The sequence below is a fragment of the Triplophysa rosa genome, linkage group LG4 (assembly GCF_024868665.1).
Source record: "Triplophysa rosa linkage group LG4, Trosa_1v2, whole genome shotgun sequence".
NCBI lineage: Eukaryota > Metazoa > Chordata > Actinopteri > Cypriniformes > Nemacheilidae > Triplophysa > Triplophysa rosa.
This window is the reverse complement of record NC_079893.1, coordinates 29541253-29557704: the sequence shown is the minus strand read 5'-3', so window position 1 is coordinate 29557704 and position 16452 is coordinate 29541253. Positions and strand designations below refer to the sequence as shown.

Here is a 16452-nt window from a genome sequence, read left to right as displayed (position 1 = left end):
CTATTTTCTCCAGTATAAAATTATAGCTGAGATAAATACGGCATGTATATAAACAACAGTTATTAACAATAACATTTTAATTCGACACTATCGCCCGTTTTTTTTTTTGGCTCCGCCCCTTCACTCAATGGAAATGGTACTGTTTCAAAATGTCCGCCGTGCTCCATGTGTTTCCAGCCAACAGAAGTGTTTTTGTGATTTAATTCGTTAAAACATAAGTTATTGTAACATTATTATTTATACCGTACATCGGACATAAAAACCATCAAATAGCAATTCAATCGTTTTCATAAAAATGGTGAGTAAATTACGTTTGTATTGTGAATTCAGTCGTCGTAGATCACACGATTTTTGTTGTTGTTGTTGTTGTTTATAACTATTTATTTCAAGATAATAATGTTAAATTGAATATGTTATCACCAACAACAAAGTTCACGGTGAAGATGATCAATGTGTTCACACATTGTGCTCCAGTTTGTAAAGGAAACATTGACTTAAACAGATCTTAATATAACCAGAATCATATGTTTTTACTTCAGTTGTATAACGATCAGCTGTGACCCTTGTTTTCGTGCAGCCTCACAGAAAAAGGAAACCTTTTATCGATAAAAAGAATGCGGTGTCATTTCATCTGGTGCACAGAAGTCAGAAAGACCCGCTGGCTGCCGATGAGAAAGCGCCGCAACACGTGCTTCTACCTGCTGCTAAGGTGAAACAAACGGCCAGGCATTATACATATAGTTATATAGGTAGGTCCATATAGACAGCAGTATATATAATATTATAGAGACCTTATGTAGATAGCGTTGTATTTGAAATAATTATAGACCTCGATATAGATGTTATAGATGTATATGTAATGTATAAGATATTCGCTGCATAATATACACCTCATATAAAGCACACAGCTTTATTTAGACCTCATTATAGAGTCCTTAGTACATATGTTGTATAAAAAGCATCATATGGAAAGAATTATGTAGTCCTCAAAATATGTGCATTATACATATACAGACATCATTACATAGACTGTTGTATACAGACCGCATTATATAGACCCTCAAGTCCTGTATAGACCATGGTTTACATGTACGGAATGAAGTCAGGTTTAACTGTTTAGTGGTCCAGAAAAAGGTAGTGGAGGATATTTGGCCCAAAGCGTTTTATTTACCGAGTCATCAAAGCTCTGATGTGTTCTCGCAGGTAGAGGTCGAGAAGAGGAAAGAAGAACAGCAGAAGTTCGGAGTGTTTTTCGACGACGACTACGATTACCTGCAGCATATGAAAGACGTGTCCCAGACCACAGCGCTGGTCTCCACCCCTCAAGTCCACAGAGATGCTCGATCGAGGACGACAGAGGACAATGACGAAGAGAAGACAAAGGAAGATGTCAGCCGTGTTCCTGTGAGGTCACACCACAGCTACTCTGGTCTTAGCGTTTAACATAGACAATGACATATGTTATTAGTCGAAATATGTAACATCTCGCTAAACCTTATTAAATTGAAGTTTTGAATGTACATACAGCCATCAAACTTGCAATGAACTTTATTTGATAGTTTTGACTACACGTGACGTGTTTGTACAGTAACAGTAAGCGAGTGTATTCACGTTGACGGCGTCACGGTCCACTTGGATTTCCTGTAGATCACATCCCTGAATGTCTTTAGATGTGTGTGTTTGATGTCCTGATAAAGTTTTTTTCATCTCATGGTTGCAGGCCTCCATCACGCTTCCCTCATCTGTGTTTGCCACAGATTTTGAAGAGGAAGTGGGTTTGTTAAACAAAGCCGCTCCTGTTTCAGGTGAGATCTACGGCGGGATCAGATTAAAGGGATAGTTCATCCAGACATAAATAACCTGTTATCATTTATGTACCCTCATCTCATTTAAAACCTGTATATGATTCTTTCATCTGTGGAACACAAAAGAAGCTATTTTGAGAAATGTCTCGGTGGTTTTGTGTCCGTACAATGGAAGTCAATGGGGGCCGATGCTGTTTCTTTCATCTTGCTTATCTGTTCAATCATGCATTTTTATAAATCTTTGTCCTCACTGTCCGTCTCTCTTTTTGACACCTCCAGGGCCCCGGCTGGATATGGACCCTGACATCGTCGCTGCTATGGACGAGGACTTTGATTTTGAAGACCCCGAGAACATGCTGGACGATGACTTTGTGCTCAAGGCCAACGAAGTCCCGGACGGCGACATGGGGTAAGGCTGAGTCCGAATATAAGAACATAACATCAGCACACGGGACGAATGAGGTGAAAGCTCTGCATAACCTTTCGTTCTGTTTGACCTCAGTGATGATGATGATGATGATGAATGGGAGGACACGGACGAGGAAGATGACGAAGAGGAGGAGGACGATGGAGATGGTCCCCGCCGGGAGTTCATGTTTGGGGATTGCGAAACGAAGAGTCGCTTTACGGAATACTCGATGACCTCCTCGGTCATGAGAAGAAACGAGCAGCTCACGCTCCTGGACGATTGCTTTGAAAGGGTGAGTCAGGAAAATGCAGCGACAGACACGTTTGTGTAGCGAATCGTTGACGTCACGAAACGGTTGTGCGCAAATTTGGCACCATAAGAGTCATCTAACATTGATTCCTTTTTAAAAACACAGCGTTTCTTGCATTGTGTGTTTCCGAGCAGTTTTACGAGCAGTTTGACGACGATGAGATCGGAGCGCTGGATAACGCCGAGCTGGAGGGCTACATCCAACCAGACAGCGAGCGGCTGGACGAGGTCATCAAAGACTACTTCATCCAGAAAGAGAAAGAGTAAGTGTGTGTCAACATCGTTTACATCTTAACATCTGCATGTGTGTGTGTGTCTACAGGAGGACTGATCAATCTCTGTGTGTGTTTAGATATCAGAAGCCGGATCAGCTGGGTCCTCCTGAGCTGCCCTCGCTAACAGAGGAAGACGAGGAGGTGCTGGAGATGGAGACGGTGGTCATCGAGCCGCCTGTGGAGCGCTGGGACTGTGAGACCATCATCAGTGAGTATTCCACAAGTACTGAATCACGGTCAGCGATGTCAACAAGTGATGTTTTTCATGAAGCGACAAATCTAGCTACTTTCTGAATAAGCCTTGGCGACTTAGCGAAATATTCTGCTTCACTTCTACTGCCCCGCGGGAGCGAGTTTTTGCCTTCCCTTCGCAGCACCACCTCTCTGTGTCTACTCTGTTCAGTGAGCAGTTCAGTTCAGACCGCACTGACGCGTGAATGAGATACGCATGCACGAACAATGTTTCCGAGAACTAATCACTTATTGACCTTGTTTGAGCGTTTATGATTTAAAATGCGATGACTGTATGGACTGTACTTTCCATTGAAAATAGTTGGCAACACTGACAGCCGCTTGTAATGTCAGCAGCGCGAGCATTCCTCAAGGCATTAGCAATGGAGCTTTGTTCAATAATAACAATTTAATCCTCAAGAAAGTGGACGATTACAGCGAGTTCACTCAGCTCCATGACTCTGTGATGGAGAACACAGGTTAGCGTCTGATTTCTTCCTTCATACAGCTCTCTACCGGAGCTTTACAACAAACATAATGACACAGATGAGAAGTTATAATACGTCCGCTAGTCCGCCCATAATCACGGCCATAGGCTGTTGGTGGGACGGCCGTTCTGGACTTTGACAGAATGTCCTACTGGTCAGTCCGCCCCCTGTTCTCGGGTGATTTTAGCTGTGTGTTTTGGGTCATTATGCTGTTGAAGGACGTTTCGCTCTAGAATGTCTTGATAGTCTTGAGATTTCATTGAGCCCTGCACAGATTCAAAGCACCCTGTGCCGGATGCAGCGAATCAGCCCCAAAATATAACCAAGTCTCCTCCCTGTTTCACTGTAGGTATGGTGTTCACTTCTTTGAAAGCTTGATTTTTTTCATCTGTGAACATAGAGCTGATGTGACTTGCCAAAAAGCTCCAGTTTTGAATCATCTGTCCAAAGGACATTCTCCCAGAAGGATTGTGGCTTGTCAATATGAATTTGAGCAAATTCCAGTCTGGCTTTTTAGGTTTTTCTTTCAAAAGTGGAGTCCTCCTGGGTCGTCGTCTTGCTCAAAAAGCGACGGATGGTGCGATCAGAAACTGACGTACCTTCACCTTGGAGTTCAGCTTGTATCTCTTTGGCAGTTATCCTTGGTTCTGTTTCTACCATTCTACCATAGTTTGAAATATCACTATAATCCAATGATGTATTATCTTTTCTAAGGGGTACCAACAAATGTGTCCAGGCCATATTAGAATATCTTTGTAGAGTAAGCAATAATTCATCTCTTTCCACAGCTTCTTTGCTTTATTCTATGACGTACCAAAGGCATGCAAGTATACATGATACAATAGCTTTTAATTTCATCACTCTTCAGGAGGAATGAAGCATTATTTCAATGAGCTGTAAGGGTACCAACAAATTTGAGCACATCTGTATGTCAATAGCACAGAGTGAACTTGCAGTATTGTCTTGAGTGTTTTAGTTTTGAGGCGGTGTTGAATGTAGCTCTGTTATTCCGCCTCCACATGAGGACAAACTCCTGTCCAGCTGCAATAAAAGCATTTTAACAATAGTTCCTTGACGAAGAGGGCCATTTTAATGTTTCATCTAATCCTGCTATTTGAATAAGTTGAAAAAACAAATTCTGTCATTCATGTTTGCTACAATATGTTAGGCTATTAGTTTGAAAAGATTAAAAAATGTTTTAATAACCTTAATACAGTGGTTCTCAAACGTTTTTGTTGTAAGGCCCCCTTTGTGTAGAGTGCATTGCTTTGCGGCCCCCCCAAATAAAGACTTATAATCTTAAACTTAAAATTTTAATTAAACCAAGAAAATATTCAGTTAAACAATGCTAAGTCATCAATTCTTTTGGTTGGTGGCGTTGTTTTATGATAAATATCTATATTTCTAAAATGCCACAAAATCTGTTGCGCCCTGGAACCATCTTGGGGCCCCCCCAGGAGGCCACGGCCCCCAGTTTGAGAACCACTGCCTTAATATACCTGGAGTGTGCTAGCACTAGGAAAATGCATGTATCGGATCGGCAGATACTCAAAATGAAATGACTCAGATCGGAGACACAAAAATGTGTTTGGGACATCCCTATTTTATATATTTGTGCCTGAATTCTGAGCACATTTACGGAATGACGCTTGTAATCTGAAGTGATTGATCATTGATTATTACTCTCTCACGCAGGCACATATTCCAACCTGTACAACAGACCCAAACTCATCCAGGACACTCCTAAGGTAAAGAAACTTTTCGTTTTGTCGATGATGCTTAATGACCCGTTTAGTTGGGTTGTTTTGTAAGCTGACATAGTTGAGGTGCGCCGAGAGTTACATTTCCAAGTCAAATCAAGATCTAGTTTGCATGTAGCTAAAATGACATTTCACATTAGATTCAATGCGGTCTACTGCCGCCTGCAGTAAATAATTCCTTTTACAATGTATATGAATAAGCTTGTAAAATCAGTTTTAAAAATGGCAAGTGTTAAATACAATCACACACACTGTAAATAACACAGTCATATGTTTTCACTTTACTTTGACACAATTAATTAATCGATAAGAGAATGTAAAATAGTTTTTTAATGCATTTATAAGAGAACATGACTAATGGTGGTGTTATTGTCAGGCGCCTGGAGTGATCGGTCAGGTTTAACCCGCCCAGCTAAATAAAGACACGCAAGGTTGTGTTTACTCGCAGTTCACAATGTCTGTTCACATTTATTTTTTATGGCGTAAGAACACCAAAGAGATTATCAAAGAGATTCAGGTGTTGATGTAGTTGCTAAGAGATTTCTGAGTTGTTTCACGTGAACGTTCTGCAGCTAATGAACAGTTGACGGGTTTGTTTGCAGACTAAGCCAATCAAAGTGTCCCAAAAGACGGGCATTCCTCTGGACGTCCTGGAGAAAAGAGGCCCGACGGCCAAACAGGTGGAGAGAATGGAGAGAATCAACGAGTCGGACCTGCCCAGAGTCTCCACGCAGCCCCGCTTGCAAGAAGAGAGCGCCGAGGAGAGGAAAGCTAGAAAACAGGCCATCAAAATGGAGAGGAAGGTGCGTACAAAGCCGAGACCTACAGATGGCGGTATTTCATGTGTCATTATACGAAACACTTTTTGAAATTTTTTTTTAAGTATACACATTAAGATGCAGTGCAGTGTAGTCTGATATTTGCTTGTCATCCAATCAGAAAATAAGAACATTGTTTTATCAGACAATCAGGAAGTGAGAACAGGGTGTCCTTGTCCCAACATCAGATAAAACAGATTCATGTTTCCAACTACAGTAGTTATCTACTAAGTAATTATCCTAATATGGAGTTTAACCTGCTGTTCCTCATTTGTCTTACACTGTGATCGTCTGTGATTTGTGCAGGAGAGGAGGACGGAGAAGAAGGCAAACAAACTGGCGTTCAAACAGGAGAAACAGATGCAGGAGAAGCAGATGGTTGGCTTAAGAGCAAACGTTCAGGGTCTGAAGCTCTCATAGGATTTCTCAGAGACCGCAAACATCACTGCGATGTTCTGCGTGCCAGCAGACACTATAGGACCCTACTGCGCACGTGACTTCAAAGGGGTACATGGTTACTCCGGGTGGGTGTCATCACAGCATTTAGCTGTGAACGTCTATCAAGACATCATACTGTGTAAGAGCAGTCTGCAACATGCACACAACCTAAAGCATCTTTTCCTCTAATGTACTTCATCAGCGTATGATTGAATTATATGTCATTTGCTCTATGTAGAATGTCTCACCAACAGCCAGTGCAATTAAAACCTCCGACTGTTTTCAAAAAAGCAATTGTGTTAGCAGTCCTTGTGTATTTAAAAATAGCAAACGCAACTTTTTCCATAGAATCCAACCCCACTTTTAATAAAAAATACACTATATAAATAAAAAATAAATGCACAAGTATACAGTATACAATAATCAACATGGCTGTTCTAGATGGCTCAATAATTCGCTATGTTAAAATGCTTTACCCTGTTAATGCAGTTAACATAAAAAACAAGTTTTGACCTGAAACGTCTTTCCTGTCCTCGTAATAATAACAGACAGATTTTTTGTATGAATCGTTATTTGACAAAGTGCACTTCATTGCCGAAACACGGCATTTACTTGGACACGCAACCAAAACTGCAGCAGCTTCACAGTTAACAAAGCTATTTCTATTTGGATTTCTAGTAGATGTGCCATTTTACTCCATGTTTTTTGAGTTGTCTTGTTGCGATGTCATTGGCAAGCAGTCCGAATTGGTACCTTATGATCTTGCCGTAGCAAATATTAAGTAGCTTGAGTCACAACCTGAGATGCACTGTTAAATCATACAGTACAGTAGTGTAAAAGACACACAAGATGGTAAGACTACGTTATGTAGAAAAAAACAAATATCCCTGTAGTTGCATTATACGGGAAGAAAATAAATGCCGTTGTACAATGCTGTGAACCAGAATAACTGGGAAATTCCACTTCATATCCTCACATGAAAGCTTTTGTTTGTACAAACAGTTGTACAAAACATAGTGTATTTTTTGGTCCGGACATATTCCCAAAAACATCCCTGATCATTTGCCTTTTCTGGGACTTCCCTTCACATGTCAGCCTCTGAAAGCAATCACCGTGTCTGTTGTGTTTGTCCTGGACGGGTCTCTAGTTTCTGTAACCTTGTACTTCATCTCCAGGACTCATCTCTAGTCTGAGGACGTGTGGACAGTCGTATCCTGCAGATGTGTCACTGATGGACCTGCTTGTGTGGGTGTGACAACTGTTGACCGTTTCTCCTAAATCTAAATCACTAGAGGATCTGGCATCCTCCAGGTCACCGTCTCCACCATATTTGTTGTAGTTCTTTGAGTCGACGGAAGAACTCTGCCAATCCGACGACTGCTGCTCATCGGGGTCGATCTCTATTAACATGGTGTTCTCAGCAGGGTCGTGAGTGACCAGTTCGATACGAAGATCGCTCGCCACGTTTTCCTGCACAGTTTTTAGAGGTTTGCACAGGTGTGTTTGCGGTGGCTTGAAATCCTACCAAACAAGAAACAGTTTACAGTAACCAATCCCACAGCAGGAATGCATCTTATAAAGAACACAACGGGACAAAAGGACCTGAAGGTTTTTTGTTGTAGGCGAGCACCGATTTGCCTGCCTGTCTATTACTTGCTTAAATTAAAATTTGAAGTGAAGGTGGAGTCTTTTAAAGGCTGGTTTCACTGTGACCATTTTCAGAATTTGATGAATGATTATGAGGGCACTTGAATAAAAAGTAGGCTTATTAATTAGGGCTGTTAAACAATTAATCGCATCCGGAATAAAAGGTGTGTCAAATAAAAGTGTTTACATAACATATGTCTGTGTACTATGCATATTGATTTTGTATTTATAAACACATACATGTATATGGGTCAAAGACGTTAAGATGCCCCCATCAAAAGAAAAAGTGATTTTATGTCCATAGAAAGCACATTAAATGTAAGTAAAATGTCCACTTTATGGTTTCAACTTAGTTTTATGTACAAATTCAAACAACAAGCTTATTCTGACTTGCACATTAAAATATAAATAATAAGGGAGCATATTAAAAAAAACTTATTGTTAAATGGGCAAAACTTAGGATAGTGGCAAATTTAAAAATGCAACTAATTAGCATTTGGGGTGAAAGTAATTAGTCTTGTCATAAGTCAATTTTTTGTAAATATGCCTGACAAGATTGTTACACTGAATTTTTTTAGTGGGCGTCTTATGTAAATCAGGGAAAAATGTATGATTTTTTTTGCTCAGAAAAACAAACAAAATGCAATTAAATTCAACAGAAAACTTTTTTTTAAACAACAACAATTTAAAGCAGTATTACACTTAATTGTTTTTATGCTTAAACCCTTTTTCGTCTTTGACCCATATATTTAAGAAAAATACAAAAATCAATAAATGTTCATATATAATTTAAATGATATATAAATGTAAGTATATACATGCAAATATTTACTAAATACACACGTGTGTTTATGTGTATATGTTTAATAATACAAAATATATATGCACAGACATATATTATGTAAACAGAAACACTTATTCTGGATGTGATTAATCGCGATTAATCGTTTAACAGCCCTTATATTAATAAACCGAGACCCGCACAAATCATAATATACTACAATATTCTATAAAATAAGGTTTTTCCGTATATTGATTTTAAGACCACTTCAAGGAAATAAAGTTGGAACAGGTCTTACCAAGAATGAGGGAAAAGCAGTCGCTGCTTTCTTCTTTATTTGCTCGTTGCATATCTTTGCCAGCAACATTATAATAAAGCTTATAAACAGCAATGATAAAACAACCCCCAGCAATGGATACAGGTATGTGGTGATCGGCGGGTCTTTTGGAGAAAAGAAAACATAAGTAAATTACATCGCCATCAGATGCACACATATTTTTTTGTTTTGACAAGGTACATAAAAAACTTTGCGTGCATATTGTGTTGTGCAGTTGGAGTAATTACAGTATGTGAGGTCTCCAATGAAACACTGTCTCTTCTGCTTAAGCAATCTTTGTCCGATTTCTCCTGTTAGGTTGAGACAGTATTTATCTCTCTTCTTGGCAAAGGCAAAAGATGCCTCGCATGTTTTAAGCTCCCTTCCACAACTGTTTGACGTTTTAGTGATCTAAAACAAATACTCAGAAATGTCATTCCTGCATCCTTCATAGAAAAAAAGATATGTATTTTTATATATGTACTTTTAGATACACTATATGGACAAAAGTATTGTAACACACTTCTAATGAACAGGTTTGGCTACTTTTATTTCCGCGAGCACAAATCTTAATGCTACAGCATATAATGATATTCAAGAGAATCGCGTGCTTGTAATTTTATAGCAACAGTTGAACAGAGCCCTTTTCTGTTCTGTCTAGTGTGTAAGAACTTGAATGGTCCCAGACCTGAACCCTGCTGAACCCCTTTGAGCCAAACACTCACCACCCAAACCCACCAGTGACTTGTACACAGGGGTACATTCATTTCAGAACAAAAAAGGCTCTTGCAAAACTGTTGCAACAAAGGTGGAAACAACATTCTTTAATATGGTATTGTATGGTATAACGTTAAACTGTGATTTGATTGGAATTACTGGAATAGAGAAACTGATTTATTAGAGAGGGGCGTCACAATATTTTTGTCTATATACTGTGTAAGTATTAAATTGAAGTCTTGAAGGCGAATATTACCTCTTCTGATTCAGCCCAAAACTCGAAATCCATATCTGTGTTATTGCGAAGAGCTGGTGTGTTTCTGTACAGGTACAGAGGGTTGGTAAACTCTAGGTGAAGATTTCCTTCCTTTGGCGACAGCTTAACGTCTGGAAACTCCAACTGACCTGGAAGCACCCGAGCAGAAGGTCAACGTTATAAATGTGATGCTCAAGAAATACAGCACTCATAACCATATCAGATCTGTCAATGTGCCATTTCATCCCATTTCAAATATATATTTCTTAAATGTAAATGTATTGAAATTGTTTATAAATTTGTAATGTTCCTTAACCCAAAAGGTAACACATATTAAAAATATATAATATACGTAAGTTGCTTTGGACAGAAGCGAAATGTGTGCATTTTTAAAACCCTTTTGAAGCAACTACAAATTGCACACATTTTACCTGACATTTTGAAAAATAATGTTTAAAAAAGATTAATTTGGGTTTCTTGTATAAAATGGAAAAAGCAAAAACTTTTCTGATGTTAAAACACCAACAGCTAGACCCCTTAACATTATATTAACGTGTTATTTACGTAAACAGGAAAATACGAAGTCAATCGGAATAAAATATGCAAGTGCAATTCTTGGCTATACGTCCATTGCAAATCTATTCCGTTTACTAAAATGACAAACATATTGTTGGGGGGGATTTGATTTCATGGTCATGCAGATTCTGTGTTTCTTTAAATTCACTTACACTTAATAGTGCTGGTGGCGTGCTCGTTGAAACTGAATGTTTTTGAATCGGATTTCTTTGACATCTTGTCTCCCTGTTTGGCTGTCACGAAGACGACGTAATGATTGAACACTGGATTCATGAGCATGTTGGATATGTTCATCCAGTGTTCGCTTGTGTCATCAAATTCAATCCTGGAACACAGAAGACACATAATCGTGACCCCCGGATGGCAGTGTCTGTGTTGGAAAAATGCTGCCGTTCACATCAAAATGAACATTAGACAAAAAGAAGCATTAAGAACGAAAATAGGAGGAAAGACTTCACGCAAGAATGAGAAAAGAAATTTAAGTCCCAGTGAAACAGGTTTAACGTGCATTTTTGTGTACTGTGGTGGGCCTGTGGTGAGTTACTTTCAAACATCAGTGCCGTTTAGCAAAATACATAATTCAGGTAAGTAGCTTTAAACATGTCAACTATATATTATATATACTGTATATATATATAGGTCACTAGATCTTGGAACAAAGCTGTGGTCTTTTTTAAAGCAGTGGATTTACCCGCTTTTATCCTTCACCTCCACCCGGAAGACAACATTCTCCACGGCATATGGATATTGCCAGTGTACTTCAACTTTATAGCTGTCACACTTTATAGACACGTTGCTGGGAGGAGGAAGGCTCTCAGCTGAAAGAGAAGAAAATAAAAAGTTCATTGTCAAGCTTAATAAATCATATGCTTTTGTGCATTTCATGTGCAACATATATACACAACAAAAGCAGAACCAAAGTCAAAAGATGAAAATATTTTTAGCATAGTGGACCATTAAGTTGTGGCGTTGTTTTCCTGACAGACGAGCATATTCATTTTATAAAATGGCACGCTGAAAATGTTCCCGTCACAGACATGAAATATCACGTCTGTGACAGCGCTACACCCTGTGCACTGCAAACAAAAATGTGGCTCGTCTGGTCAGATTCTTTGTTCAGCCAATCAGAACGCTTCAAAGCTCTTTTTGTCTGTCAATCATTCTGCACAATGACGGGGTGACCCGTATGGCAAGCGGAAAGGCGAGAACATCAGCTGTCAGTAAGAATGGTATTTAGCTGTCGTGACTAACCTCACGGTTTTGATCTCATGGTTTGCAACTGATTTTTTTCTTACACGATATTGCGATTCATGTACAGTATATGAGATATTCATCTTTGCTTATAATGCTCTCCAAGGGTCTGTGTGTGTGTTTGTGCATGTCTTTAGAGAGCGGGGTTTTGGAAAGAAGGGGTGCGTCTTAATCAGTAGCTATTTCTGATGGGACTTGTACTGTAATTATTGTTGAAAACAAAAGTTCAGCATTAGGACATTTCACAATACATAGAATATGAGTTAATTTGAGGGCAAATGTGCTTTCATTGAATGACGATAAAAAAATCATCTTATGGTTTCAAAATGATATATTACAAATTATATACAAAATATATTTATTTATACATAGTTCACCAAAAAAGGAAAATGCTGTCATCTATTACTCACCCGCTTGTCATTTCAAAGCTGTATGACTTTCTTTCTTCCGCAGAACACAAAATAAGATATTTTGAACTATCAGCCTCTTTACACCAACAACAATAACTTTAAAGTTAATAACGAATGATCATTTCTGAGAATACCAATCCACGCTTTAGTTTCACTCTGATAAAAATAGATTTTTGATTTACTCTCAATGAGTTATTGTTCTCTGAAGGTGGTCCTCTATTTATCTTTATCTGTATCTTAAATGTAAAACAATTTGTAAAGTTTTGTCCTCCTCGTTATCGTTATTGTCCTCTCTCTCTCTCTCTCTCTCTCTCTCTCTCTCTCTCTCTCGATACAAAAACAGTTTCCCCTAGGCAGTGTATTAACCGCTCTCTCCATTTAAACGCCTCCACACACACGTTCACACTTGCTATCAGATGTCATATAAAGGCCATTATTACTTATTCCTAATGCCAGTTTCTACTTTTCTTATCCACTCTTTTGGAGGCTTGACCTTCAGATGCTTTTAAAAGCATTTGCATTCACTATTTTTAAATGTTACCTATTGAACTCAAATGAACTTCTTTGTTCATTCAGAAGTTTTGAAGTTCCTGGTAAATTTAGACGGAGGGATGTTTCATTTCAGAATATTTTATTGACGGATAAATGGGACACGCCCTTGAGCCCCAGATCAGTCATCAATTGTTTCGTCTCTGAAAAGAAGGCTGTCATTTTTAATTACACACCTTATATTGTGAAAGACAGAAGGCGGCTTCAAAGCGAACAAACGTGAAGGAAAATTTGAACTGTCTCTTACACTGATGGCGTCGGACTTTGATGTATTCTGCACGACCAAGAATGATCTCTGTGCATTGAAGCTTAAAGACCGGTTCTACTAGTTCTGACTGTAGACCAATAACCATCACGCTGTGCCCTCACGTCACGGCGAAGAAATGTAAAAGTCACGCATAACCTCCTTTTCCTCTTGGATTTCTTGAGAAATCTACAGAGTCATTTCTCAGTCAGTCTTAATGTTGGTTTCACAAGAAAGCCAGGACTGAGTAACTTTAACTTCCTTTTGAGTTGTGCCATCTTCCTAGAACGCCCAGCCCGTAATTGCTCAACATTACAGAGCACACGCACATTATCAAGTGTGCATTTTCAGCTTCTTTTAGGTAATCCATAATCATATTTGTCACAATCTCTCCAAAACGAGCAAACTAAACCATCAGAACAGGTCAGAAAAGAAATCTCACACCCTTATGGCTTTCACTTTATTACCTGACAGGTATCAGGTCTTGTGACCGTGGATGTCAGAGTACTACAGATAATTCAGCACTGATATGCTTGAACTTCAACCTGCTTTATGGATTTAGTTAATGTGTAGTAAATTAGAGTTATGTGTAAATGTCTTCGCCTTTCAGTCTTTTCACACATTGTCTGTGTATGAGGTGATACGGATGTTTGAAACATTAAAACGACTTCCACATTTTTCTTTCATGTCATTTTTCTTTCATGTTTTTACATGTCATGTGTGTATTCAGGGTGAACCCCTGACTGGAAGCGCAATAAAAACTGGCACCAGTACCAACCCTTGCATCCCACGAAAATGATAGAAATGTAAAATGAAACAGTACACATCTTTTCATTTTCAGTCAATTAGATTATAGTTCATTATAAACAAAAATACCATGGTTTAACCACCATATTTGAAGTAAAATTGTGGTAACTATGGTAGTAAACCCATAGTTCATTTTCTTGGATTTAGTCACAATAATTGGAGAATTGCCTCCAAGCAATATATTTCCCAAGTTATAGCCTTTAAGAAGTGGAGACCGGGCTATAACTTGGGAAATATATTGCTTGGAGGCAATTCTCCAATTATTGTGACTAAATCCATTTAAGAAAATGAACTATGGGTTTACTACCATAGTTACCACAAATTTACTTCAAATATGGTGGTTAAACCACGGTAGCTACATTTGTGAAATATAAACTAGTAACCTGTTTGTATACTAAACTTAAGACGGTTGACTACACTAATGTGACAACCTTGTTGACAAGTCATTAAGATAAAGTGTTAAGTAAAGTAATGAATAAATTCATGAATGATTTAACTAAAATATATGTCTTTAAACAAGTAACCATCGCTTTATTTGAGTGAAATCATGTAATTTTTTACAAGACTAATTACCATTTGTATTACCATGATTTAACAACAAATAACCTACTGTACCATGAACTATGTGAGACCAGTAAATAAAACAAATACAAAACAAACAAACAAATCCTCACCGTCAACCTTTGTTCCGGGTCCCAAGATCAAGATAGACAAGGCAACGACGTAGACCTGAATCTGCATTATTGTCAGTGAGTGTCAATACACCGTTCACACACTATAGCCTCCAGTCAAAAGAATGTCACATTATTGCTCCTTAATTTGACAAAAAATACGAATGATACGAAGCGTCATGACCGAGAGCTGCGGATGAAAGGGAAGACACACACGCGCGCGCGCACTTCTGGGAAATGACGCGTGCATTCACTCCCACAGGTGTGTGCTTCACAGGTAGCCTAAGTACGCGGCGCGTAGAGCTTTGAGGTTTCCAGGGCTTGGAATTAAGAAATGATTTAAAAGTCAATCAAATTAATACATTTACAATTTCAAATGAAAAGCGTGTGACGCCATCGATTACTCAGCGCGGGGATTTTATCTCCTAATGTGGGATCACATTTCACTTTTCAAGTCAAATCGGACGGCGCCCTCTGATGTCACTGTATAACATTACACATCAAACACTCGTATTATTATTAAATATTACACGATATAGGCTATTATATAGATTTCTGAACGTTTCAGCGAACTTGATCAAATATAGTCATAAAGCTATATTCAGATGTTATTTAAAGAGCATTTGAGAAAGAACAGAGCGTGTTCCCCTTAAAGATAAAGGTGCTACAGTGTTGAAAGTATTTCTGTTAACCCTGAAACACAACGCAATACAGTGCAACATTTTAAATATCGGTAAAACAGCTGTAAAAAAAACACAATACGGAAAATCCTTAATATTGTATATTATAATAATATTCATTAATATTAAAAATGAATGAGTTTGGTTCTAAAATGAGATGACTAGTTATGAGTTAGTTATGAGATAACTCATTTTTCAAAAATCATGTTTTTTATTGTTATTATGTTTTTATAGTGTTTTATTGTGTAAGTTAGGAGTGGGTTTTTTAGTTATTAAATCAAAACAAATCAACTGCAGTTTGAATGATATTAATTGGAATGCACAATAAAAAAAAAAAATTTTAAAAAAAATTAAAAAAATAATTAAAATAAAAAAAAATTTTTACATAAAAATTAAAAAATTTTAAAAAAAAAAAAAAATTTTTTTAAAAAGTCAAATAGAATGCAAAAACTTTGAAGCTCCTCATCTCAAACCTGCTCAGAACATACATATATAGAACCTTTTAATTCCAAGGCGACAATATACTGTGCCCTATTTTACGTTTTTTTTTTTTTTGATGACTTTGAAGGACCATTTTGTTTCCTTAAAGAACCTTTCATATAACGTTTCTTAAAAAGAACCATTTCTTTCTTACGTTTTTTTAGTCTGAAAAGCCTTTTCCCACTACAAACAACCTATTGTGCAACAGGAAGGTTTTGTGGATGTAAGTTCCCTTTAGGTCCACTTTTTTATCCTTTATTGGGCATGTCCACTATCAGTGTGTGTTAGAATTTATTCTGCAACATCTTCTGGCATTTATGAATGATTTAGATGAGACAGGGAGAGAGATTACTCTAGAACGTACAGAATGACCCTTGCCCTTTGGGTTTGAAGTATCTGCGTCACTTATATAACACATTAGAAACAAATCTGCCTGGAACAGACTGAAACTGAGTCAAATCAACTTTGGTTCTTTAGCAGATTTCATTTCATTGTGGGCTACATTCAAAGTCACCTGTCTGATCCATGGGTTTT

The 16452-nt window shown here is 38.1% G+C and overlaps 2 protein-coding genes across 2 annotated transcripts; one reads left to right on the top strand and one right to left on the bottom strand.

The window, feature by feature from the left end:
- The first annotated feature begins 148 nt into the window (after positions 1-148).
- ltv1 (LTV1 ribosome biogenesis factor) lies at positions 149-6826 on the top strand. Its single transcript, XM_057332433.1, has 11 exons — positions 149-298; positions 578-709; positions 1204-1404; positions 1721-1805; positions 2085-2214; positions 2308-2506; positions 2659-2786; positions 2876-3006; positions 5213-5265; positions 5880-6080; positions 6402-6826. The coding sequence occupies exons 1-11, from the start codon at positions 296-298 to the stop codon at positions 6513-6515; spliced, it is 1377 nt and encodes a 458-aa protein (XP_057188416.1). The 5' UTR covers positions 149-295; the 3' UTR covers positions 6516-6826.
- Positions 6827-6878: 52 nt separating this feature from the next.
- ifngr1 (interferon gamma receptor 1) lies at positions 6879-15065 on the bottom strand. Its single transcript, XM_057332434.1, has 7 exons — positions 14762-15065; positions 11518-11644; positions 10979-11151; positions 10251-10399; positions 9526-9688; positions 9260-9402; positions 6879-8054 (listed from the first exon to the last, which is right to left on the bottom strand). Exons 1-7 carry the CDS (start codon positions 14826-14828, stop codon positions 7677-7679), a joined length of 1200 nt encoding a protein of 399 aa, XP_057188417.1. The 5' UTR covers positions 14829-15065; the 3' UTR covers positions 6879-7676.
- Between the last annotated feature and the right edge of the window lie 1387 nt (positions 15066-16452).